This window comes from Gorilla gorilla, chromosome 12, assembly GCF_029281585.2.
Source record: "Gorilla gorilla gorilla isolate KB3781 chromosome 12, NHGRI_mGorGor1-v2.1_pri, whole genome shotgun sequence".
In the NCBI taxonomy this organism is placed as follows: domain Eukaryota; kingdom Metazoa; phylum Chordata; class Mammalia; order Primates; family Hominidae; genus Gorilla; species Gorilla gorilla.
Genome location: NC_073236.2, coordinates 108,379,380 through 108,404,963, shown reverse-complemented (window position 1 = coordinate 108,404,963; position 25,584 = coordinate 108,379,380). Strand labels below are relative to the sequence as shown.

General features: G+C 39.9%; 1 protein-coding gene across 1 annotated transcript in view; it reads right to left on the bottom strand.

Annotated features, from left to right (window-relative positions):
• Positions 1-22,905: 22,905 nt before the first annotated feature.
• The window catches only part of SRD5A2 (steroid 5 alpha-reductase 2), a 55,298-nt gene continuing 52,619 nt past the window's right edge, over positions 22,906-25,584 (bottom strand). Inside the window, exon 5 of the mRNA XM_004029068.5 lies at positions 22,906-24,602. Within this exon, the coding sequence (XP_004029117.1) occupies positions 24,536-24,602 (67 nt within the window). The 3' untranslated portion in view covers positions 22,906-24,535. The remainder of the gene's footprint in view (positions 24,603-25,584) is intronic.

The following is a 25,584-nucleotide window of genomic DNA, read 5'->3' as shown; positions in this document are numbered from 1 at the left end:
ACACATGAAAAAATGCTCATCATCACTGGCCATCAGAGAAATGCAAATCAAAACCACAATGAGATACCATCTCACACCAGTTAGAATGGCAATCATTAAACAGTCAGGAAACAACAGGTGCTGGAGAGGATGTGGAGAAATAAGAACACTTTTACACTGTTGGTGGGGCTGTGAACTAGTTCAACCATTGTGGAAGTCAGTGTGGTGATTCCTCAGGGATCTAGAACTAGAAATACCATTTGACCCAGCCATCCCATTACTGGGTATATACCCTAAGGACTATAAATCATGCTGCTATAAAGACACATGCACACGTATGTTTATTGTGGCACTATTCACAATAGCAAAGACTTGGAACCAACCCAAATGTCCAACAATGATAGACTGGATTAAGAAAATGTGGCACATATACACCATGGAATACTATGCAGCCATAAAAAAGGATGGGTTCATGTCCTTTGTAGGGACATGGATGAAATTGGAAATCATCATTCTCAGTAAACTATCGCAAGGACAAAAAACGGAACACCACATGTTCTCACTCATAGATGGGAATTGAACAATGAGAGCACATGGACACAGGAAGGGGAACATCACACTCTGGGCCCTGTTGTGGGGTGGGGGGAGGGGGGAGGGAGAGCATTACGAAATATACCTAATGCTAAATGACAAGTTAATGGGTGCAGCACACCAGCATGGCACATGTATACATATGTAACTAACCTGCCTGTTGTGCACATGTACCCTAAAACTTAAAGTATAATAATAATAATTTTTTAAAAAAAGAATTTTTTTAATCAAAAGCTAAAAAAAAAAAAAAGACATACCTGAGACTGGGTAATTTACAAGGAAAAAGAAGCTTAATGGATTCACAGTTCCACGTGGCTGGGGATGCATAACAATCATGACACAAGGTGAAAGGCATGTCTTACATGGTTGCAGACAAGAGAGAATAACAGAGCTTGTGCAGGGAAACTCCCCTTTATAAAACCATCAGACCTCGTGAGACTTATTCACTATCATGAGAACAGCACAGGAAAGACCTGCCCCCATGATTCAATTACCTCCCACCCACCAAGTCCCTCCCATGACATGGGGGAATTGTGGGAGCTTCCATTCAAGGTGAGATTTGGGTGGGGACACAGCCAAACCATACCATCTGGGTTGTTGTGGTGGTTCCATAGGTACATACATTTTCAAAACTCATCAAACTGTACACTTAAAACTAGTGTATTTTATTATGTGTAAATTATACCTTCATAAGCTTATTTTTAAAAACTACAATGAGATACCTTTTCTAACCCACTGGAATGGTTAATATTAAAAAGACTGACAATACAAATGTTGAGAATGTGGAGCAACATTCTCATACACTGCTGATGAGAGTGTAAAATGGTGCATTCACATTGGAAAACTCATTGGTGATTTCTAGTAAAGATAAACGCTTGCCTTCCTTCTTATCTAGAAGTATATATCTAAGAGAAATGCATGTATATTTACAAAAAGGCTTTTCCAAAAATGTTCATAGCTGCTTTTTCTCCCAGTAGTCAAAAATGGAAAACAACTCAAATGTTCAACAAATAAAAGAAGATAAACAAATTGTGGTGTTTCAGACCATGAAATAATATGCATCATTAAAACAGTAATGAATTACTTATACACACAAGCCCATGGATTACTCTGTGTATAATTCTATACCTGTGTGAATCTGCTTTGGCAGTGTATAACTGGTCACATATTTAGCAGCTTTGAATACAAGCCCTCCATTTCTACCATCCTTCTTGGGTTTTGGTATTCATTGTCTTGTGAGTCCATTTTTTTGTATGGCTTGTAAGGTCATCCTGGAGTTTCGTCTTGTTTGGAAACCCCATTTCCTATCCCCCAACCAGCTGGAAAGGTTTGGATACCATGATAATAAAGCACATACAAATGGACTTAGGTGACCTCTGAGCCAGATATCAACAAGAAAATCCCTTCATTTCTTAGACTTTGATGCACTCTTCCTTGATTTTATCTCTCTTCACCTTTCCTCACCTGGGAGGCAGAAGATAGGGAGTCGCCCAAGGCAAGGGGATCAAAAAATCTCCTCTACCTGCTTTTGATGTCAGAATTAGCCCTGTCTGAAGCTGAGCGATCAGCCCAGCTCACCAAGTATTTGAGAGAAAAACTGGAATAGTACATACAATGTGTTTGCCTGGAGTTTTTCTCTGCATAGTTACCTGTGATGGTCAAAGTGACTAACCTTCAGGGATCCTGGGAGCTGGCAAAAGATCATCACAGTCGAACAAATAGCTGACCTATAAATTGATTCTCATTCCCTAGTCTCGTGTTCATTATTACAATACAAACACCATGAAGACAAAAATGCCATGCCCCAAGCCACTTAGAGTTGTCCAGCTCTCTTCCCAAGCACTTTTTTTCCTTGTCTATGCCAGAAGGCACTGGATTAGGCAGTCTCTTGCCCATTCAAAAAGCCCTAGACTGACACTTCTGAAGAGGATCAACTAGCAAACCAGCATTAGACTGTACTCTTTATTTCAGGCTACATCAGAATGAGGCATCCATTGATAAATGGTTATGATCAAAAGAAAGACTTGGAGAATCAGTTGTCCAACTGATTATAATTTTCTTTGCACCAAATATGGATTCAATTTCTGGTATTGAAGACCAACTCAGTAGAAAGAAGCCTTAGAGGGTTATGTCAGATTTCCCTTTATTAGATCCTTTGCTCTCCTTTTGTCTCCACATAAGCTTCAGATATATGCTGGAGAAAACCTTCAGTAAGCCATGAAGCACCCTTTGAACATCCGTCCCTCCTGGTTGCAATATTCTGAGCAGATAAGACAGGCAATTAACTTGGTACACAGATAAAGTTGGGGCAGGAAGCCCGGCATGATTTTAGGCTCTTGGTGAAGGAGAAGGTAAAACAACTCAGCTTATAGAAGAGAGAAAACATGTTACAAGAACACACATAACCCCACTCACTACCCCATTGGGTATAGTCTTGTTCAGTCCTACATTTCTAGAAGGGAACAGCTCTGCTGTTTATACCTGTGGGAGGCATACTGGGGCCTAGTCTACCACAGGTATTAGATCTACATGTGGTTAGCAGGGAAGTGTCCATAAATTTGCAAATCCTTCAGGAATTCACCCTATGTTTACACCTAGAATTTAGAGTTGAGTTCAAAGCTGATGAGCATAAGTTTAGCCCAAATTCAACTGAACCTGAAATTATGGATCCCGCCCTAATTTAAGGGTAAGAAAAAGAGAACAGCAAAGATCAAGAGAACAAGAGTGAGTTCAAGGAATTCTGGAGCAACGTATCGAATTAACAGTATTTACTTAGCCCTGTGTGGCTCCACACAATGCTTTGTGTTAAAGGATTCTTAAGTGTGAGACATGGGCCCTGGACCACAGAGGGGACAAGACATGCACCCATGAGAAGATCAAGAAATCATGCTAGGTGGAGCATAATTAAGGACCATGTTGTGTGTGATTGTTGGTGAACACATTAACAACAAATCAGCCAAGGGAGAGAGTCTGTGGCCTTCCTCCAGAGATCAGGGAAGCTTTAAAGGAGGGACTGAGACTTAAGCAGCATTCTTAAAAAGGATTTGGATTAGCTGAGAAGAAATGGAGAGAGGGAGACATTCTTGCTTTGGCTGGAAAAGGAACAAAATCTTGGGAGGGAGGAGTGAGTGCAAAACATTCACATGACAAGAAGGAAGTAGAGAAAGAGTGAGGCAAGGTTCATAAGATAAGAGCCAAACCATGGAGGGTCTTGTAAGCTGATGAGTTTGTTTGATTTAATGTGTTAAGAAATGCAACACTGTATTAATAAGTCTATCCATTTAGTTGCTGACAGTGCAGGGTCAAGTGAGGCACCTGAGGTAAACAAAGTACTTGCCTGCAGTGCAAAATTTAAGGGGGCACCATAAAACTCAGTAATCAAGATAAACAATATTTTAATGCAGCATTTAAAAGATAAGATTCATGTAGAAAATCCATAATTAATAAAATATCAAGATTTTAAAGAAAGACAGCATCAGTAGCAGTGGCATGCTAAGTCATATTAAAGCCTGAGAAAAAAGGAAAACTGAGTAATACTAACTTTGTCCTCTTTTTGGAAACTCAAAACACATATTAGTATATTAGGGGCTTTGAAAAGTACTGCAAAAAGTTCTATTCAACTCTTTAGTACTACATATCCCAAATGCATTTAACCACACATTTTTGCAAGCAAAATCTTTGGAATATTTTTCAGGACAAGCTAATATATTTTACTATTTTTTGACTGATAAAGAAACCAAGGCATTGAGAGTCAGCAAGATCTTTCTAGTTAACAAGGAATAAATAAATGAAAAATGTTGTGAGTGTATCAGTTCTTTTCTTGTATAAATAAGTGTGGTATAATGAATAGCTTTTAACCTTTAATTATTTTTTACAAACCTTAGGTAACTATAATTACAAATTAATTGAGAACTGTCTATGAATATAATTGCATAAATTGTAAGGAATTGTGTTAAATCTGTGCTGACTTCAAGGTAAAAACAATACCCTTCACTGTATGGGAAATGAGCATCTAAAAAACTGACCTTGCTGCCAACAGGAGTTATAAGATCTGGACGAAATACAAAAACATCTACACGAGACTCTGGAGACTGAACAAAAGCAAGCAGTTTTTGGAGGAGAGCTAAAGCCTACAGCAAGGAACACCATGGAACACAATGAGTTTTCACTTTATGTGGCTTTCCTCTGAAGGTAATAACTAGAAGACGAATCAATAAGAAGAATCTGAACAACAGGAAAAAAGTGAACAGAGCCTCACTGATCTATGGAACAACTTCAAAAGATCTAGCATATGTGGAAATGTAGTCAATAAAGGAAAGGAGAAAAATAATAGGACAGTAAACGTATTTCAAGAAATCATAGCCAAAAATTTCCGAAATCTGGTTAATGACTTAAATTTACAGATTAAACCAATTCCATGAATCTCAAACAGGATAAATTTGAAAGAATCATACTTAGGCACATCGTGGTCAAACAGCTGAAAACCAGAGATAGAGAGAAAATTATGAAATCTCCCCAAGAAAATGACCCACTATATTCAACACTATTTGAATAATCATGGCTTCTCATCAGAAACAATGGAAGCATACAGTAAAATAATATCTTTAAAGCATTAGTAGAAAAAACAACCCTATTAACTAAGAATTTCATGTTCTGCAAAAATGTCTTTTAAGAATGAAGCTGATATAAAGATATTTTCAAATAATGAAAAACTAAGGGTATTCATTGCCACCAGACTTGTACCACAAGAAATGTTATACTGAGTTTTGTAGGCTGAAGGGAAATGATACCACAGGAAAATTCAGAAAAGAATAAACATAACGATATTTATAAAAGACTATTTCTTCTCTCAATTTATTTATAATACAGACAACTGTTTAGAGACAAACTTTTAGCATTGCCTTATAGAATTTACAATGTATATATATCTAATACATATAGTAACCATAATATAGAGAATGGTAGAAGCATAAATGAATAGACCTAAATAATTGCAAGGATTATATATTTTAAATAAAGTGGTATAAGACTAACTTTAAATTACTAACTCTAAGTTAACTTACCCTATGAAAGGCTAATGATAGTACATCAACTAGAAAGATTACACCAAGAAATATTGCTAAAAATCTAATATAGAACATTAAAATTGAATTGTAAAATACATATATAATGCAAAAGAAGGCAGAAAGAGAATAGCAAAAGAAAAAAGGACTAAATCCAATCATGTCAGTAATTTCATTAAATGCTAATGTACTAAGCATGCCAAAGATTATCAGAATGGATTATTTTAAAGGCAAGATTAAATTTATGTCGTCTACAAGAAACATGTTTTAAATATGAAGACATAAACTAAATATAAAGATGGACAGTAAATAGAAGAAAAAAGAAATACCATGTAAAAGTCAGCTTAAGAAGATTAAAATTGATATATTAAAATCAGATAAAACAGACTATCAGATAAAGAGTAAAAATTACGGTATTATCAAAGATAAAGAGAGCCCTTCATAATGATAACATTATCTATTGGGGCCTTTTTAGCTCAATTAATTGGTAAGATTTAATAATAAAAAATGTGTATACACGTAATAATAGGGCCTCAAAATACAAGAAGTGAAAATTGATACAACTAAGGCAAAATAAACAATAGAAAAATTATAGTAGGAAAATTTAACACCCTTCTCTCAGGAATTGATAAAACAACTAGACAAAAAAAATCAACAAAATGTGATATCTCATTGTACTTTTGATTTGCAATTTCCTGGTGATTAGTGGTGTTCAGTATCTTTTCAGATATTTTTTGGCCACTTTTATGTCTTCTTTGGAAAAATGTTTAAGTCCTTTGTCCATTATTTAATGGGGTTATTTGTTCTTTTGCTATTGAGTTATATGAGTTCCTTATATATTTTGGATATTAACTCCTTATTAGATAAATAGCTTGTAATTATTTTCTTCCATTATGTCAGTTGTCTTTTCATTTTGTCAAGTCCAAAAAATCATTGCCAAGATGGAAACAGAAAAACAATAGAGAAAAATCAATGAAACAAAAAGCTGGTCTTAGAAGAGATCAATAAAATTGATGACCCTGTAGCAAGATTGACCAAGGGAGAAAAAAAGAAAACACAGACATCACAAGAAAAATAAGAGGATATAACAGACAATTCTATGTCCAAAAATTTGATAATTTACATAATTAGTTCAATGTCTTGAAAGATATAAACTACCAGAACTCACTGAAGAAGAAATAAATAACTCAGATAATACTATATTTATTTTAAATTGGATTTGCAATTAAAAACCTTCCAACAAAGAAAACTACAGGCCTAGATTGTTTCACTGGTGAATTCTACAAAACATTTAAGGAAGAAATAATATTAATTGTATACCATCTCTTTAAGAAAACAGGAGAGAGACAACTTCTTAACTAATTTTATGTGGCCAGCATTACCTTAATACTCAAACTAGACAAAGACATTACTAGAAAACAAAACTATAGACCAATATCCCTCATGAACATAAATGCAAAAATTCTCAACAAAATATTAAGAAATCAAATCCAGCAATAACTACATATAATAATATATCATAACCAATAGGGGTTTATACCAGGTTTGGTTCAATATTCCAAAATCAATCAATGTAAGTCACAATATTAACAGACTAAAGAAGAAAAACCATATGATTATGTCAATAGATACACAAAAATATTTGGTAAAATTCAACATCTGTTTATCATTAAAAAAAAAACACTTTCAGGAATCTAAAAAAATAAGGAGACTTCCATACTGATAGATGGCATATCACACACACACACACACACACACATACACACAACATACAACAAACAGCTATAGCTATTAACGTTGAAAAGCTAAGTACTTTTCTCCTAACCTTAGAAACAAGGTAATGATGCCCCCTATCACCACTCCTATTCAATATTTTACAAAAACTCCAGCTAATGTAACAAGATTTTTTTTAAAGATGATTGAAAATAAATAAAACTCCCTCTGAAAACATTATTTTTCCTCTAAAACATTCCAAAAATCAATTTTCAAAAGGTTCATAGAACTAATAAGTGAGTTTGTCAGGGTTGCAGGATACACAATCAAGGTACAAAGATCAATTGCATTTCTATAGGCTAGCACAGAATTCCAAAAATATAGAGTTCAAAATTTACAAAACAGTCCCACTTACAATAACATACAAAAAATGAACTAGTTAGGTGTCAGTCCTACAAAATATGTATAGAATTTGTATGCAGAAAACTACAACACATTGATAAAAGAAAACAAGATCTAAATAAATGGAGAGACATACGATGTTCATGGAATGGAAGATTTAATCTTGACAAGATGCCAATTCTCCCCAGATTGAGCAATAGTTGCAATGCAATACAAATCAAAATCTCAAAGATCTATTTCATAGATAATAAGGAGCTAAATCTAAAACTTACATGGAAAGACAAAGGAATTAATACAGCCAGAACAGTTTTGAAAAAGAAAAAGTTGGACCACCCACACTACTTAATATCAAAACTCATAAGTTTAAAGGTATCAATATATTGTGGTATTCATAAAAAATATACACATACAGATCAGTCATATAAAATAAAAAATGCAGAAATAGATTCTACAAATATAGTCAACAGATTTTTGGCAAATGTGCAAAAGCAAACCAATACAGAAGAGTTCCTCTTTTCAACAAATGATGTTGAAGAAATTGGGTAGTCATCAGGAAAAATACAAGAACAGAAAGTTAACCTCAATCTGTATCTTACATGTTACACAAACATTAACTCAAAATGCGCCATAGAATAAAATAAAAAACTGTATCTATAAAGCATCTAAAAGAAAACAAATAAGAAAATCTTTATAACCTTGAGTTAAGCAAAGAGTTATTTAGCTATAACACCAGATGTATGATCCATAAAAGAAATAAATTAATAAATTAGACTCCATTTAAATTAAAATTTTTTACCTGTTAAAAACACTCTTACACGAATGAAAAGACAAGGCACAGGCTGGTAGAAAATATTTTCAATAGATACATTTGACTGAACACTTGTATTCAAAATATGTAAATAGCTCTCAAAACTCAACAGTAGATTCAGCTCAGTGGCTCAGGCCCTTAATCTCAGCAGTTTGGGAGGTTGAGATGGGAGGATCTCTTGAGCCCAGTTTAAGACCAGGCTGGTCAACATAGTGAGACCCTTGTCTCTACAAAAATGTTTAAAATTAGCTAGGTGTGGTGGTGAACACCTGTAGCCCCAGCTACTCAAGAGGCTGAGGTGGGAGGATTTCTTGAGCCCAGGAGATTGAGGTTTCAGTAATGAATGATTGTGCCATTGCACTCCAACCTGAGACCCTGTCAAAACAAACAAACAAAAAATCTCAGCAATAAGAAAACAACACAATTTTTTTAAATGAGGAAAGATCTAGACACTTCACTAATGAGGAAACATGGATGGCAAATAAGCATACGAGAAGATGCCCAACATCATTACACATTAAGGAAATGCAAATTCAAGACAAAAAATTACTACTACATACCTATTAGAGTTGCTAAAGAAAAAGGCAATATCAAGTGCTTGTGAATATGCAGAACAATTGGAACTCTCATACATTGTTGACTGAAATGGAAAATTACGCAGGTACTTTGGAAAAACTGGTTGGCAGTTTCTTAGAAACATATGCATACCTAATCCAGCAATCTCACTTCTATGTATTTACCCAAGAAATTTATTTATTTATCCATGAAACGTATGTTTGCTAAAAATCTATACACAAATATTCATAGAAGCTTTATTTATAATTGTCAAAAACTAGAAACAACTCAAGTATCCATCAACACGTGAAAGAATAAATAAAATGTGGTATACTTTGAGATACTTAATGCAGTATTACTTAGAAAAACAGGGAATAAACTACTGATACAATCAATTACATGAATTAATCTTATAATTTTTACGGTGAGTGAACGAATCCACATATAATAGAGCGCATACTTAAGATTCCATTTAGGTAAAATGCAAACTAATACAAGAGGGAGTTGAAAAGTTTGTGAACAAAATTGAATGAAAAGATAAAATAGAAAATGTGAACTTTATTTCTCAACATAAGTTCCATCAAAGTCATGACACATTTTTTTGTGATGGTATCAGACATTTAGTTCATCCCTAAAGAACTGAAAGTCCTGGGAATTTAAACAATGTCAATACTGTGTTTTGTTTTGTTTTGTTTTAACACTGTTAGCTGAAGAAAAATGGGTATCCTTTACAGAATTTTTTAACATTAGGAAACAAAAAGAAGTCAGGAGCCAAATCAGGACTGTAAGCCTAACGATTTCCCATCAAAACTCTTGCAAAGTTGTCCTTGTTGGATGAGAAGAATGAGCAAGAGCATTGTCATGATGAAGGACTCTCTGGTGAAGCTTTCCTGGGTGTTCTTCTGCCAAAGCTTTGGCTAACTTTCTCAAAACATTTTCATAATGAGCAGCTGTTACCATTATTTGACCCTCCGGAAAGTCAGCAAGCAAAATGCATTGAGCATCCCCCAAAAAACCATTACCATGACCTTTGCTCTTGACTGGTCCAATTTTGTTTTGACTGGACCATTTCCACCTGTTGGCTGCCATTATGTTGCTTGTCGTTTGTCTTTAGGATCATATTGGTAAAGCCATGTTTTATCCCCTGTTATAATTCTTCAAAGAAATGCTTCAGGATCTTGATCCCATTGTTTAAAATGTCCATTGAAAGCTCTGCTCTTGGCTCCAGCTTATGTGGGCATCTTTCAGTCAGAATATGTAAGCTGAACCAATTGAGATGTCTATGGTGTTGGCTATTGTTCATGCTGTTAATCATCGGTCCTCTTCTATTAGAGTGGAACAAGATTATTTTTTCCCTGACAAATTGATGTGATGGTCTGCTGCTGCAGCCTTCATCTTCAATATCATCTTGTCCCTTCTTAAAATGAGTTACCCATTTGTACCTGTGGATTTCTTTGGGGCATTGCCTCCTTAAACATTTTGTGAAGCATCAATGATTTCACCCTTCTTCCACCCAAGCTTCAGCATCAAGTGGATGTTCGTTCTTGCTTCAATTTTAGGAGAATTCATGTTGCTGTGATAGGGGATCTTTCAAACCCATGTCTTTCTTATCCTTCTTAGTGCCTCAAACTAGATCCTGTACAGATATGTTATAACTACCTAGTACAAGTTTATTTTGGCACAAAAAATATTTTAAATCCATCATAGGTTTTCCATAATATGCATTTTCTGTGAATTATTTGAAGATTCCACATATATACTGAAGAAAAGAAAATCAGTGGTTGTCTACAACCATGGGTGAAGGGCAGAATGGACTGTGGTATGAAGAAGTTTTTAAAGTTAAGGAAATATCCTGTATCTTGATTGTAGTGGTTGTGATATGGGTGTATACAACTGTCAAACTCATTGCATAGTATACTTGAAATAGATGCAGTTTATTGTAAATAAATAACTTCTTATCAAATAGATTAAAGAAATTTCTAATATCATTTTTGTCTGTTATGATGTTTTTCTTTCTCCTAAAAGTAAATGAAACAGAAAATTTTTTCTGCCTAATGAAGTGATTTGCATAATGAAGTCACTGATATATGACCCTTCTAGAGTTTCTGACCAGCCATTATAGTTTCATCTGTTTTGCCCCACCTGCTCCCTTGAATGTGAATAAAGTGTTTGAGCATTGACCCCACTTCTGTAGGCACTGTCCATCCCCCTACCACAAAGAGCCAGCTCTCCCCAAAGATGCTTCCTTGTGTCGCCCAGGTGATTGTTCACCACACTTGACTCCTAGAATAGCTGTGGCCCAGAATTTGGAAGTTAGTGCTCCAGGAGATACAGTTTTCCTTTGATTTGAACTAAACTTCTTGAGTCCTGCATTTTTTTACTGACTCATATTCAGATGTTACTGGCTCTGCCTTGGAGCTTACTGCAACTGAATTACTAATGCCTCAGAAAATTCTACACAGACCTGGATTGATTCCCATAAACCACATGAACCTACAGGCCAGGTTGGCCCAGGCAAACTGGTGAACCAGGAATTATATATTCAATGTCTGGCACTTAGAGTTATAAATCTAGAAGGAGCCTTAGAGAGCCCAAGTCCAAACTCAGGCCTCTGTTCAACCTGAGCTTCCCCAGCAAGTCATCCTCCAGGCTCTCTGGAACACTCTAGTGATGAGAAGTTCACAATCAGATGTGTTGTCTTCTTTGCAGTTAATTAAATATCTCTCCTCTGAAGTTTACTCTTTGTTACCTTCCTGGCCTCCCCAGTCTCTGGGGTGCCCAGAGTTCAAACCTCAATCCCACCTGCTCATGTTCCCATCTGTGCACCTAAGCAGTCCCTACTACCAGAGGGCACCCCAAGTACCACTCAGCCCCTTCCCTCTGCAGCCTTCTCCCCTGCTTCTGTTTCCTCACCTTGTTCTCTGCCCTGGGACAAGGGATCAACCAAACCATTTAATCCCTGCCAAGACACATTTAATTTAGAGCAATTTCAGGTCACCTGGTGCTTTAACTTACGTAAAAGTCTCTGTCTCCCAAAAAGAGTGCCAGGGTAGGAATTTTTGACCCCACGGGTGGCTAGAAAGGAAGACATTTGTGTCATAGGACTCTTTTAGACTTCTTTGAATCAAACTGCAAGGAGAGGTAGAAAGTTAGCTTTTACAAGATATAAGCCAACGACACTGTCCTCAGTGTTTAATGTGCATAAGAAGCATCTGGCCCACTCCCTTAATTAAGATCCATGGACAATCCCCTCTGTATTAATCTGTTCTCACACTGCTATAAAGAACTACCTGAGACTGGGTAATTTATGAGGAAAAGAGGTTTAATTGACTCACAGTTCCACAGGCTTAACAGGAAGCATGCCTGGGAAGCCTCAGGAAACTTACAATTATAGTGGAAGGTGAAAGGGAAGCAAGCACGTCTTACCATGGTGAAGCAAGAGAGAGTGAAGGGGGACGTGCCACAAGCCTTCAAACAACCAGATCTCATGAGAACTCACTATCATGAGAAGAGCAAGGGGGAAATCCACCCCCATGATCCAATCACCTCCCACCAGGCCCCTTTCCTGATGTGTGGGATTACAATTTGACATGAGATTTGGGTGGGGACATAGAGCCAAACCACATCACCCTCTATGGGAGTTCCTCAAGAAAATGACACTTGTAATGAGACGTTTTGTCACAAGATTGTTCCCTAATGTAGTGGAATTCTGTGTAGACCTTAAATATAAAGCTGAAAATGCAACATAATCATAGGACAGGTTGAATTTAGGCACCAGAATGAGAGTTGAAATGTGGAACTGTGCTTGTTTGTGTGTGTGTGTTTGTGTGTGTGTGTGTGTGTGTGTGTGTGTGTGTGTGTTTAAAGGGTTAGTGTATTACTTTTTTTTTTTTTTTTTTTTTTTTGAGATAGAGTCTTGTTCTGTCACCCAGGCTGGAGTGCAGTGGTGCGATCTCGGCTCACTGCAAGCCCCGCCTCCCGGGTTCACGCCATTCTCCTGCCTTAGCCTCGCGAGTAGCTGGGACTACAGGGGCCCGCCACCATGCCCGGCTAATTTTTTGTATTTCTTTAGTAGAGACGGGGTTTCACCATGTTAGCCAGGATGGTCTCGATCTCCTGACCTCGTGATCCACCCTTCTCGGCCTCCCAAAGTGCTGGGATTACAGGCGTGAGCCATCGTGCCCAGCCAGGTTAGTGTATTACTTATGACCGAGCAGCCCAGCCTGAAGGCCTGGCCACACTTGACAAGTGGCCAACCTATGCCAAAAAGAAGGAGCCAAATGACCGTGTGTCCAGGACTGCCTGAGGCGTGAGGACATGCGCCTCATCCAGTGGCCACTGCCAATCTTCCACCACACCTGCCAGGACCTGCCTGGACACTCTGCTCTATGCTTGACTGGATGATACCAGGCCCAGCCCCCTTGGAGATCCATACGCTGATGCAAACACCAACACCTTCTTTATCATGAGCAGGAGTCATGTATTAATTACCTAGAAGGGCAAGATCTAGCCTTTAAAATCCCATTCAGCTTGCCATCCTTTCTTTTATTCCTCCCAGGTCTCAGGATGATGGGAAGCAGCAGTAAAGTTTGTACATGTTTTAGCCATGTTTAGGAGTCCTTTTCTCTCCAAGTACCCCCACATTTAGAGAAAGGAAAATTTGCTTCTAGCTCTTCCCATAGTATAAATATTTACTAAGCTCTCATTTTATGCCAGGCACCCATGCAAATGCTGATGACACAGCAGAGGACAAAGCACACAAGTCCTTGCCCTCAGGGGGCTTATAGTCTAGTGGGGAAAGACAGAGAATGAACACATAAACTAGGAACTGTCTTGTGTATTAGATGGTGTAAGTGCTTTGAAAACCATTATAGGGATAAGGCAGAAAGTGTACCAAGGGTAGGAGTGGGGCACTATGTTGAACAGGATGGGCAGGAAAGACCTTTCTTACAACGTGGTATTTGAGCAGGCACCTGAAGGAAGTGAGAGGTGAGCCAGGTGAGTGTCTGAAAGAAGAGTGTTCTAGGCAGAGGAGTGAGCATGTGCAAAGATCCTGGGGCTGTGGGGGTTTTGAGGATCTTCCAGGAAGTCAGCATGGTAGTGGACAGGGGGCCACATGGAGAGCAACAGGAGATAAAGTCAGAGAGGTAATGGAGCCCAGGTTCTGTAGAGCTTTGTAGGCCACTGCAAAGACTTACTCTTTTGCTCTGGGTGAGATGGGAGCCCAAATACTGTTTTGAAGGTGATGCGAAAAGGTTTACAAGTACTTATAAAAGTATCACTCTGACTGCTTGCTGTGTTGAGAATACACTATGGGGAAGCAAGTATGGAAGTGGGGAGATCAGCTGAGAAACTTTTATGACAATTCTGAGAGATAGTGGTGGCTCTGAAAAGGTGGAATAAAGTGTGGTGAGAACATGACTAAATGTCAAAGTAGATCAGACAGAATAGGAGCACCTTGGCAATTCTGATGGAGGGGTCCAGAAACAATACTTTGAAAAGCACAACCATAGGGCAACTGTTGGAGGGAAAGTTCCTGGCTCTAGGTGCTCTGCTAGACTGTCTGGTGTTGGGGACTGTCACAGTCCTGAGCCTCCAAGTTTGTGCATCAGTCTCATAGAGCACAGAAACAAAATTACTGACCCAGGAAGCAGGCTCACAGCTCCAGCCCCTCTCTGCCCTGTGGCTGGACCCCTTTGAGCCACAACTGAAACAATGGGTATAAAAGTCCAGCCTTCATCCTAGAAGGTTTAATGTGAGTACCACTTCGAATGATGTGTATGAGTGGTCTTAGATAAGGTATGGACCTCAAATTAGTCCCATTAGCTGGGCAGAGGGTGGATATTTCACCATAAACTCATTAATGTGGACCTTGAAGACCTTCCATCTTTATGCAAATGTTCCTTCAGTGAAATGCAAATATCCCCTGGATACAATCAGACCTTGTGCTGTCAACAGCTAACATAGTTTGGATATTCTTTAACAGGTAACCTCTTTCTTCTGGCATCATACCAGAAAGTATGATGCCAGAAGAAAGAGGATAATCATTTGCTCATATTAGATTTCACCCACTTCACAGTTTTCCAGATGAGGACTAACTCTCTGCTTTCTCTTTATGCATTTGCTTAAGAAATCTTCTGTCTCAATTTATCTCTTTCTCTCTCTCTCCCCTCCCCCTTCTGCCCCACCCCACCCTTATGGGACTCTAATTACACATATTTTTTTCTCTCTTTGATTCAGTTTGGATACATCTATTGATCTGTCTTCAAGTTTACTGATTTTTTTACTGTATCCAGGCTGCCAAGCCCATTAATTCTTTATCTCTTGATATTGTGGGGAGATTTGTCAGCATTTCCCTTGGAATTTGTTTAGTTTTTGTCTTTCTGCTGACATTCTTCATCTGCTCATGCATGTTCCCCACCTTTTCCTCTAGATCCTTATATATATTAATGATAATTAGTTTAATGTCCCTATCTGATAGTTCTAATATCTGGACCACTTCTTTGTCTCATTCCGTTGACTGCTTTATCTCGTCACAGTGGATTATCTTTTTGTTTTTTGCCTTGTTTTATGTATGTGTATGTGTGTTCATACTTTTTATTCAATGCCAAACATAAAGGAACAGTAGAGACTGAGGTAAATAGTATTTATACCCAGAATTAAGCTTGCCTTTTCTACCAGATCATAAGTTGGGGGTTGGGGGAACAGGCTAGACTTGGGGTTTGTCTTACTGAATTAACTTGTAATGCATCACACTCCTCAGATTCTTTCCACGATGAGCTGCTGCTGCCTTGTGCTTACTGTGAGGCCTGGAGGGCCAGAGGGGCTATTCCTTGTTTCTTCTCTACTCTCAGCTCTCAGCATGCCTGTGCCACATGCGTGGTTCTCTCTGTGTGCTCCCCAGCAGTAGAGACCAACTCATTCCGGTTTGCAGGGGACTTTTGCAGTTTAAGCATGGAAAGTCCTGTGTCCCAGGAAACCCCTCAGTCTGGGGCAGAACAGGGTGCTTGGTCAACTGAGTATCTGAGGCTCCCAGGGATTCTAAACTCATGCTAGGCCCCACTCAACTATTGATAATTTGTTGAAATTTCCCTTCTTTTCTTCTTTGCTCTTGCTCATTATTGGGTGTGAGGTGTATGCTGGACTTGGGATAGTTCCTAGGCGCCGCTACTCCAGCCTCAGTCTTAGGTGAGTCCTAAGGGGCTCGGCCACTATGGTGTGGAATTCTCAGCATTCCTGCACCATATCCCACCTCTGCAGCCAAATGCTGGACTGTGGGGGAGTCTTAGTCAGGAGGGACCCATAGTGATGCAGACCTCTTCTTTGTAGATCTGCAGGCTTCTGTCCAGATTGGGTTTCCTCTCCCCTCCTTGAGGACAGACAGCTTCTGCATCTACCCCTCCATCAGCATCAGTGTAACATTGCCTGAGACTGGGGCCATTTCCCGATGTCCATGCAGTAGCCTGCTAATGCTTGCTACTTGGCACAAGGCTCCTGGTCAGAGTTGGTGGATTTGCTGCCTTCTCCCCACCCATCCCCTTAGAAGAAATAGTTTTTGTTTCTACCCCTTTCTCAGTGACAGTATAGCAGGGGATGGGGCAGTTTCCTGAATGCCCTCTTTTCTGGTTCTTTTTTGCTTTATCCCCTCCCCTAGAGTCAGTGGACCTTTGCCTGTGTCTTAGAGAAGGAGGGTTTTGTATCCCTCTCCCAGAGGCTTGCAGCTTTTGCTTTCTGTAACAGAAAGGCCTGGAAGAAGGTGGGTGATATAATTTGGCTGTGACCCCACCCAAATCTCAACTTGAATTGTATCTTTCAGAATTCCCACGTGCTATGTGAGGGACCCGGGGGAGGTAATTGAATCATGGGGGCCAGTCTTTCCCGTGCTATTCTCGTGATAGTGATATTCTCATTTTTCTCTTGCCACCACCATGTAAAGAATGCCTTTCACCCCCCACCATGATTCTGAGGCCTCCCTAGCCATGTATAACTGTAAGTCCAATTAAACCTCTTTTTGTTCCCACTTTCAGGTATGTCTTTATCAGCCGTGTGAAAATGAACTGATACAGTAAATTAGTAGCAGTAGAGTGGAGCATTGCTGAAAATATACCCAAAAATGTGGAATTGGAACTGGGTAACAGGCAGAGGTTGGAACAGTTTGGAGGGCTCAGAAGAAGACAGGAAAATGTGGGAAAGTTTGGAACCTCCTAAAAACTTGTTGAATGGCTTTGCCCAAAATGCTGATAGCAATGTGGACAATAAGGTCCAGGCTGGGGTGGTCTCAGATGGAGATGAGGAACTCATTGGGAACTAAACTAAAGGTGACTCTTGTTATGTTTTAGCAAAGAGACTGGAGGCATTTTGCCCCTGTCCTAGAGATTTGTGGAACTTGAGAAAGATGATTTAGGATATCTGGTGGAAGAAATTTCTAAGCAACAAGGCATTCAAGAGGTGACTTGGGTACTATTAAAGGCATTCAGTTTTACAAAGGATGCAGAGCATAAAAGTTTAGAAAATTTGCAGCCTGACAATGTGATAGAAAAGAAAAACCCATTTTCTGGGGAGATATTCAAGCCAGCTCTAGAAATTTTCATAAATAGCAGGGAGCCTAATGTTAATCCCCAAGACCATGGGGAAAATGTCTCTAGGCCACGTCACAGACCTTCACAGCAGCTCCTCCCATCACAGGCCTGGAGGCCCAGGAGGAAAAAGTGGCTTCATGGGCTGGGCCCAGGGTCCCTACACTGTGTGCAGCCTAGGGACTTGGTGTCCTGTGTTCCAGCTGCTCCAACCATGGCTGAAAGGGGCCAATGTACAGCTCAGAATGTGGCCTTAGAGGGTAAAAACTCCAAGCCTTGGCAGCTTCCACGTGATGTTGAGCCTGCAGGGGCACAGAAGCCAAGAACTGAGGTTTGGGAACCTCTGCATAGATTTCAGAAGATGTATGGAAACACCTGGATGCCCAGGCAAGTTTGCTGCAGGGGCAGGGCTTTTATGGAGAACCTCTGATACGGCAGTTTGGAAGGGAAATGTGGGGTCAAAGACCCACACAGAGTCCCTACTGGGGCACTGCCTAGTGGAGCTGTGAGAAGAGGGCCACTGTTCTCCAGACCCCAGAATTTTAGATCCACCAACAGCTTGCACCGCATGCCTGGAAAAGCCACAGATACTCAACACCAGCTCGTGAAGTCAGCCAGAAAGGAGGCTGTACCCTGCAAAGCCACAGGGGTGGAGCTGCCCAAGACTATGGGAACCCACCTCTTGCATCAGCGTTACCTGGATGCGAGACCTGGAGTCAACGGAGATCATTTTGGAGCTTTAAAATTTGACTGACCCGCTGGATTCTGGACTTGCATGGGCCCTGTAACCCCTTTGTTTTGGCCAATTTCTCCCATTCGGAATGGCTGTATGTACCCAATACCTGTACCCACATTGTATCTAGGAAGTCACTAGCTTTCTTTTGATTTTACAGGCTCATAGGTAGAAGGGACTTGCTTTGTCTCAAATGAGTCTTTGGACTGTGGACTTTGGGTTAATGCTGAAATGAATTAACACTTTGGGGGACTGTTGGGAAGGTATGATTGGTTTTGAAATGTGAGGACATGAGATTTGGAGGGGCCAGGGGTGGGATGATATGGTTTGGCTGTGTCCCCACCTAAATCTCAACTTGAATTGTATCTCCCAGAATTCCCACATGTTGTGGGAGGGACCCAGGGGCAGGTAGTTGAATCATGGGGGCTGGTCTTTCCCATGCTATTCTCATGATAGTGAATAAGTCTCACGAGATCTGATGGGTTTATCAGGGATTTCAGCTTTTGCTTTTTCCTCATTTTTCTCTTGCCACAGCCATGATTCTGAGGCCTCCCCAGCCATGTGGAACTGTAAGTCCAATTAAACCTTTTTTTGTTCCCAGTTTCAGGTATGTCTTTATCAGCAGCATGAAAACGAACTAATACAGTGGGCTTTCGTAACTATGCACCACCAAAGAAGGGCCCTTTTAGATCTCCTTCCCTGTCCCCAACCCATCTCATAAGCTCCAGGTGGAGGTCTGGGTAAAAGACCTGGCAACCAGACTAAGGTGACCAGGTCATCCTGGTCTGCCTAGGACTTTTCCAGTTTGAGCACAGAAAGTCCTGTGTCCCAGGAAACTCCTCATCCTGGGGCAGATCTGGATGCTTGTTAAGCCAAGTGTCTGAGTCTCCCAGGGATTCTAAACTCATGCTAGGTTCCACTCAGCTATTGATAATTCATTGAAATTTCTGTTGTTTTCTTCTTTCCCACCCTTATGGCCATTACCTCTTCCTCCCATACTCCGCTGAAAGTGAAACCGTTTGTGTGTTTCCTTTGAAATTCAGTTCTTCTGGTTGCTCTCCTATCTCAGTTCATTAAAAGGCTCAAAAAGTTATAATCTTATATACTATCTGGTTTTTTCTCATTTTTAGAGTAGGAATGGTAATCTGGTGGCTTTCTACATCCTAAGTGGAAAAAAACCCTCCTCGTCCGCTTTGCTTCTAAAGAATTGAGCTGCGCATTAGAATGTTGTCCTTGTGGAAAGACATTATAAGAAGCTGCACAAAGTGACCCCTGCATTTATTGTAAAGATGCTCTCATGAACATAGTTCCCCACATCACACAGTGCAGAAATTTATCATGAGTCTCAGTACCAGTAATAGTTGTGTTTCCCTGGTCAAGGTGTTTTTCTTTTATGAATGTTGTGGATTTAGCAACTGGTAATTTCCTTCTGTACTTTGGAGACTCAGGACCCAATTTATGTTTAGATTTAGCCACTGTACATGATCTTCCAAGGGCATTTTTGCATTTTAACTTTATCTCTGGCTTTATTTTACTTTTTACTCCTATTTTTACTTCCCCTCACTTACTTATCTGTTCAGAGCTTATCCTGTTATAAACCATCATAAAGAATTATTTTAATGAAATAGTATCTGAAAGGCAACTTGTAACAAATGAAAGCACTAATACATTGACAAAATTCAATTGATTTTACGGTATTGCTTTCTAGTCAACACTGTAAAAACGCTTCTCTATAAGGAAGGATCCTTTTTCGGGGAGTGCGTCTGGAGTAAAGGAAAACAAAGGCCTTGAAAAGGGGAACCCTGGCAGTTGCTTATTCTTCTGGATGCTCCCATCTCCCCATTGGCCTCAGCCGACTTGGATGCTGCCACACGCTCTAAGAGCAATTACTTCACCTCTTTCTCACAATGTCACTACTACGCAGAACTAAAACTATCTTTACGAGGTGAGCGGACAGAAATACAATTATTTATGGTGAAGCACAGCCAAATGGCTTGTGTTTTTTAAAAGTCAGCTTCTTCTCTTATGAAATGGAGCTCTAACAAGTGTTTATTCTCTCTCTCAGAGGGACATCTTTTCCTGGGAGGATAAAGAAGGGACCAGGCTTGTGCAGCCTGGACACAGGAAAGGGAGGAAGCCCACTCTGTCAGTGGGAGGCCCCTCTCTCTCAAGGGCCTTCCATTGCCAACCCTCCCTTAGACCCTGGCTCATTACTCCCCTCCTTCCTCCACTTTCTCTGTTGTCCTCCTCCTCCCAGCCAGCTTGCCATGTCGGAAGGGATATTCGCTATCCCTCCAATAAAGAATCTAGATTGTTACTGCATTGAGCAAAACCAAACCCTCAACCCAAAAAGACAGGACTAAAGAAACTAACACAGCTTGGTGCATACTTTAACCTTCTCCAATTATTTATTTTATTCATCCAAATCTCAAGCTAAGGTTGATGGGGAGAAATGAGGCACAATGCAAATAACACAGAACTTTTTAAGATCACAACTCCATGGACTAGTACAAAGAATGAACAAATCTCTTACTTAGAAATTAAATCCACTCGATGGCTTATTAAATCACCCAAGAACTCACATTGCCACCTGGCTCTATGCCTCTTTCATCATAGGATAGTGTAGATGCTATAAAATAATCAGCATCCTTCTCTAGAAAAATTCAGTTTACATTTGCCGTTACCCTCCTTGTTTTCCCCGCATGGATCTCAGCTCACAGCTTATTAGAGAACCAAAAGGCCAAGCGGGAAAACAAATGAATCTTCACGAGCCTATTCCTTCATGTGCCAAGAGCTTGCTCCCCTGCTTCTTAGTGAGATTGCCATGAGGTAACCACAAAAATCCAAGACAGCTATTATCAGACTTCAGGGTTGTAAAACCATGGATTTATTTATTTGTTCCTGAAAGGGTCTAAGCCGCCTAAATAGCTGTTTAATTGCATATTTCTCATTAGAGCTCCTTTTTCCTTTTAGAATACAGTGGAGCCACTGTTGTTCTTTATGAAAGTAAGCATTAAGGATAAGGGGGTTTATGACCTGAAACCTTTTTCCATGCTGAACACACATGTTGTCTTGACTACACCAATGAGGGAAAACTCTCTATTCTGTCCAATAGGTTTATGAAAGGGCATGAGCCTGGTGCTCCCACGGAGCGAGGGAAGCCTCACACACAAACAGGCATGGGACAATAGGTGTATAAACTGAATTGTGCAACAGCACTTAAGCTCTGGCTATTTTTCTCCTGCATGAGCTCTGTAGAAATCCAGATGGCAGCCCTAAAGGCTGTGCCTTAAGCAGAAAAAGCATACGTCTGACCCTCGAAGGGACAAAATGAGATGGCTGCTCTGACCAGCTCTGTACCAGCTGTGAGGAGGCCTTTTAACTCTGTGGGTCTCAGTGTCACTACCTAGAATGTGAAGTGGTAGGAATAGCTGATGTCTGAGGTCTGCTTCAGCTCTTTAAGTCTAAATTCTGAAAAACAAACAAAACTCAACATTTTCTTCAAGGTTGGCAGGAAAACACCCCTTCCGTGAAAGCTTCAGCAAGACCAAGATAGAGTATCTTGTGAGCTAGGACACTGTTAGATTATTTTAGCCAAAAAACACTCCATGGAAACCTCAATTAACTATAATTTTGTTGCACTCTATTTTTAAAAGTGGGAAGAAATATGTTTAGAGATGAGCACATGTTCAGACCTTTACTGTATTTAATCCACATACATATCCTAGCCCTAAACAATGACAAACTGTCATTGAACACAACAGCCCTAGAACACTGAGAATACCTGAATTATCAAGGGAAGGTTTCAGCTTTCATAGAGTTCACGCTACTCTACCCTATATTCAGATTAAGAAGTTCCACGATCATGCTAACTTGAAAGGTCCACGATCAGGCAACAGGACTGGGGTTGGACCTAATTAAGTCAAGGTTGGACTAAATACTATTTTAGAAAGCGCCCTCTTGTGGCAAAAAATGAAATTGCCAAATGGCGGTTTTGTCCTGAGACTGTGAGTACTGCCATTTATTGTATACTTATTTCATCTCAAGGACCGGCCTGGATGTTGTACATGGTAGTAAAATAAAGGACTTAAGCAAGGTAGTTTTCAATGTCATGGAGAGAAATGGAAGTCTTTTATGTCACAGAGCTCAAGCTACACCTGAAGATTTACTTCACCAAGTGTGTTCATTCCCCCTGTGTATTCCTCAGCACCAGGAGTGGCATCTAACCTCATGACATTTTCCTGCACCATTATTGTACTTCCTTGTAGTTCTGAATTGTGGCTGAGAGGCTGTATAAGTCATACTTCTTTATTTCCAGCACACAGCCCCTAATTTCATGAAGAGAGAAGAGAAGAAAGGAAACGACACTACAGACAGGGTGAATGGGAATGAGGGACGGGGGGGACAGGGGAGCACACCCCAATACCTTGTGAAAATCTCCAGAAGTCCCAGGATATTTTAATTCAAACAAAACTGCTTAACATCCATGATTTAAAGGTATTTAATGAACAACAAAAACACTTATTTATATGATTGCAATTTGTATTTTTCAGTAATCCACATCATCCTCAGACCTTTCAAGTTTCCTATGTGACTTATATAGTGAGTTTCTGTACTTAGTACCACTGGTGCTCATTTCTCAAAACAGTTTGCTAAATACTGACAATGCATTCCGCAAACATAGGCCTGAGAAGACAAATATTTCCACGTATTCCAATTACAAGCGTTCGGCCCCTTCCTTAGAGAGTCCATATCTCAGCACTCATGCTGGGGTGACCCCTTCACAAGAGTTTGCAAACTCAAATGCTTACTAGCTACATAGTTCCAGTTCTGGTGTGGAAATGTGGGCTCTGTATGCTCAGATCCTCCAACTTTTTAAATGAAACTAGAATGCCAGAGTTTTATGAAGGAATCTCCTGATTTTTAAGTTTTTGAAACTTTGTAAAAAAAAAAATAACTATATGTCTGAGCCAAACAAAACAGGTTTTCTGCCCAGATGTGCCCCTCTGTCTGCAATTTTCAGTCTCTGCCTGCAGGTCGTTTGAGGGAGACATTCAAGCTGCCCCTAGGAGACACCTTCTTGAACAGGTCCTGAGAACTACAAGGAAGAAGCTCCAGGAAAGGAAAGTTGCTTGGGGCTTCTGCTGTACTTCATATTGTTGTGGACATCTGGTGGAGGCAAGCAGCATGTAACCTCATCATTAATTCTCTTTGTTTTACACTACTCATTATTTGGATATTGCCACTAGTTTCCAAAAACATGAGAGTTTGCAATGTCTATTGTAAAACTGTTCTCTATCCTCTTAGTAGCCATCCAGGGTCATGTTGTTCTCTATTCTCTCAGTAGCCATCCAGGATCATGCCTTTTTGTTTGTGGTTATTAAAACCTGACCTTCAAGAATAGCCATACCAGTTTTCTGGGGATTGTGAAATCTTCTGGAAAACAGAGGCACTCATCAACTAAGACACTGCACAAATTTGAAATGAGGTCAATGCATCAGTATCTTTTCAGCACTATGAGGAGAGGGCTCCTGTATTCAAGGTCTACCTAATAATTTCTCATCTTTCCTAATTAACCAAGAAAAAGGAAGACATGACTGGGGTTTTCATTTGGGAGTGGGTTTGCTCTGGGTCTTTGTGGCTTCAGAGTTTAAATTTCTGCTACTCTGTTACATGTACAAAATGCATACCTTTAATAAGGTCTATAAGCACTGCCTTCAAGTCAAAAAATTCTTGATTACAGAGTTGTCCTGCATTGACAGGGAGTGGGTATGAAGCCGCATGTACTTGGATTGCCTGGTGAAAGACATAGGAGAAGTTTGTACTTTCTCAGAGCAATAGCTAAGAAGCAACTGTCACCATTTGGAAAAGTGGCTTTTTGAAGCTTCAGTTGGGGATCAGGATAGGGGTCCCTGGAAGGGTAGGAGTAAACTCTAAGCAGACACCACTCAGAATCCCCAGGCCAGCTGGCAGAATGCCAGGAGACCTACTATTATATATATATATACACATATATATATATGAAGGACTATTATATCATGAAAATTACAGTTTCAGCAGCTTGACAGTTTTCATCAGCATTGTGGGAGCTCTGCTCCTTTTTAATTTGGTTTCTTTAAAAGATGAATGGAATAAGGGCTTTCCGAGATTTGGGGTAGTCCTCAAACATCTTGAGGTAGAACCTAAAAGACAAGAAAGGAATAATTGTAAATATAATGGAGCAGTGGCTGACAACTGAGGTTTGCTCTTACCAAATCTTTGTTACAAGTCAACCTACAGTTATTTTGGGCCTGACTATTTCGACGGTCATTTATGATTTTTATTTCACCTTCCCACAGCCTATTTCTTGTAAATGTTGAAGCTTCTTTTTCTGGAAAATGAAAAGTAACAGGCAGAGGGTAGTGGTGATGGCTGTGCAATATTATGAATGTACCTAATGCCGCTGAATTTTACAATTAAAAATGGCTAAAGTGGTAAAATTTTTGTTACGTATATCCTACCAGAAAAAAAAATGTAGTATCTAGAAGGAAGTACTTCTTTGCATTCAGCTGGGAAATACAGGGAACCAAAGACTATGGGCAAAGAGAACCAGCAATGTTCCCAGGAAAATATCCTTTCATGAGGCCTGGGAATGCCAGCAAATTGTCACCATGTATCATGGGTTGAATTTTGTCTCATCAAAAGATATGTTGAAGTCCTAACCCCCAGTACCTGAGAGGGTAATTTTTTTTTTTTTTCTGGAACGAGGACCATTGCAGATAAAATTAAGATGAGGTCATAATGGAGCAGGGTGTGCCCTTAATCCAATATGACTGTGCCCTAAAAAGAAGAGGAGAAGAGACAAAGAGACAGAGACAGAGACACACAGGGGAGAAGGCCATGTGAAGACGGAGGCACAGATCAGAGTGATGCAGCTATAAGCCACGGAACACCAAGGGTTGCCGGCCACCATCAGAAGCTAAAAAGAGGCAAGGAAGAATTCTTCCCTAGAGCCGTCACGGGGGCCTGGCCCTGCCTACGCCTCGATTTCAAACTTCTAGCCTCCAGAACTATGAAAGGACAAATCTGTGTTGTTTTAAGCCGCCCAGTTTGTGGTAATGTATTGCAGCAGCCACAGGAGACGAATGCATCTTATAAGAATCCTGTCTGCTTAAGTTGCCAGGC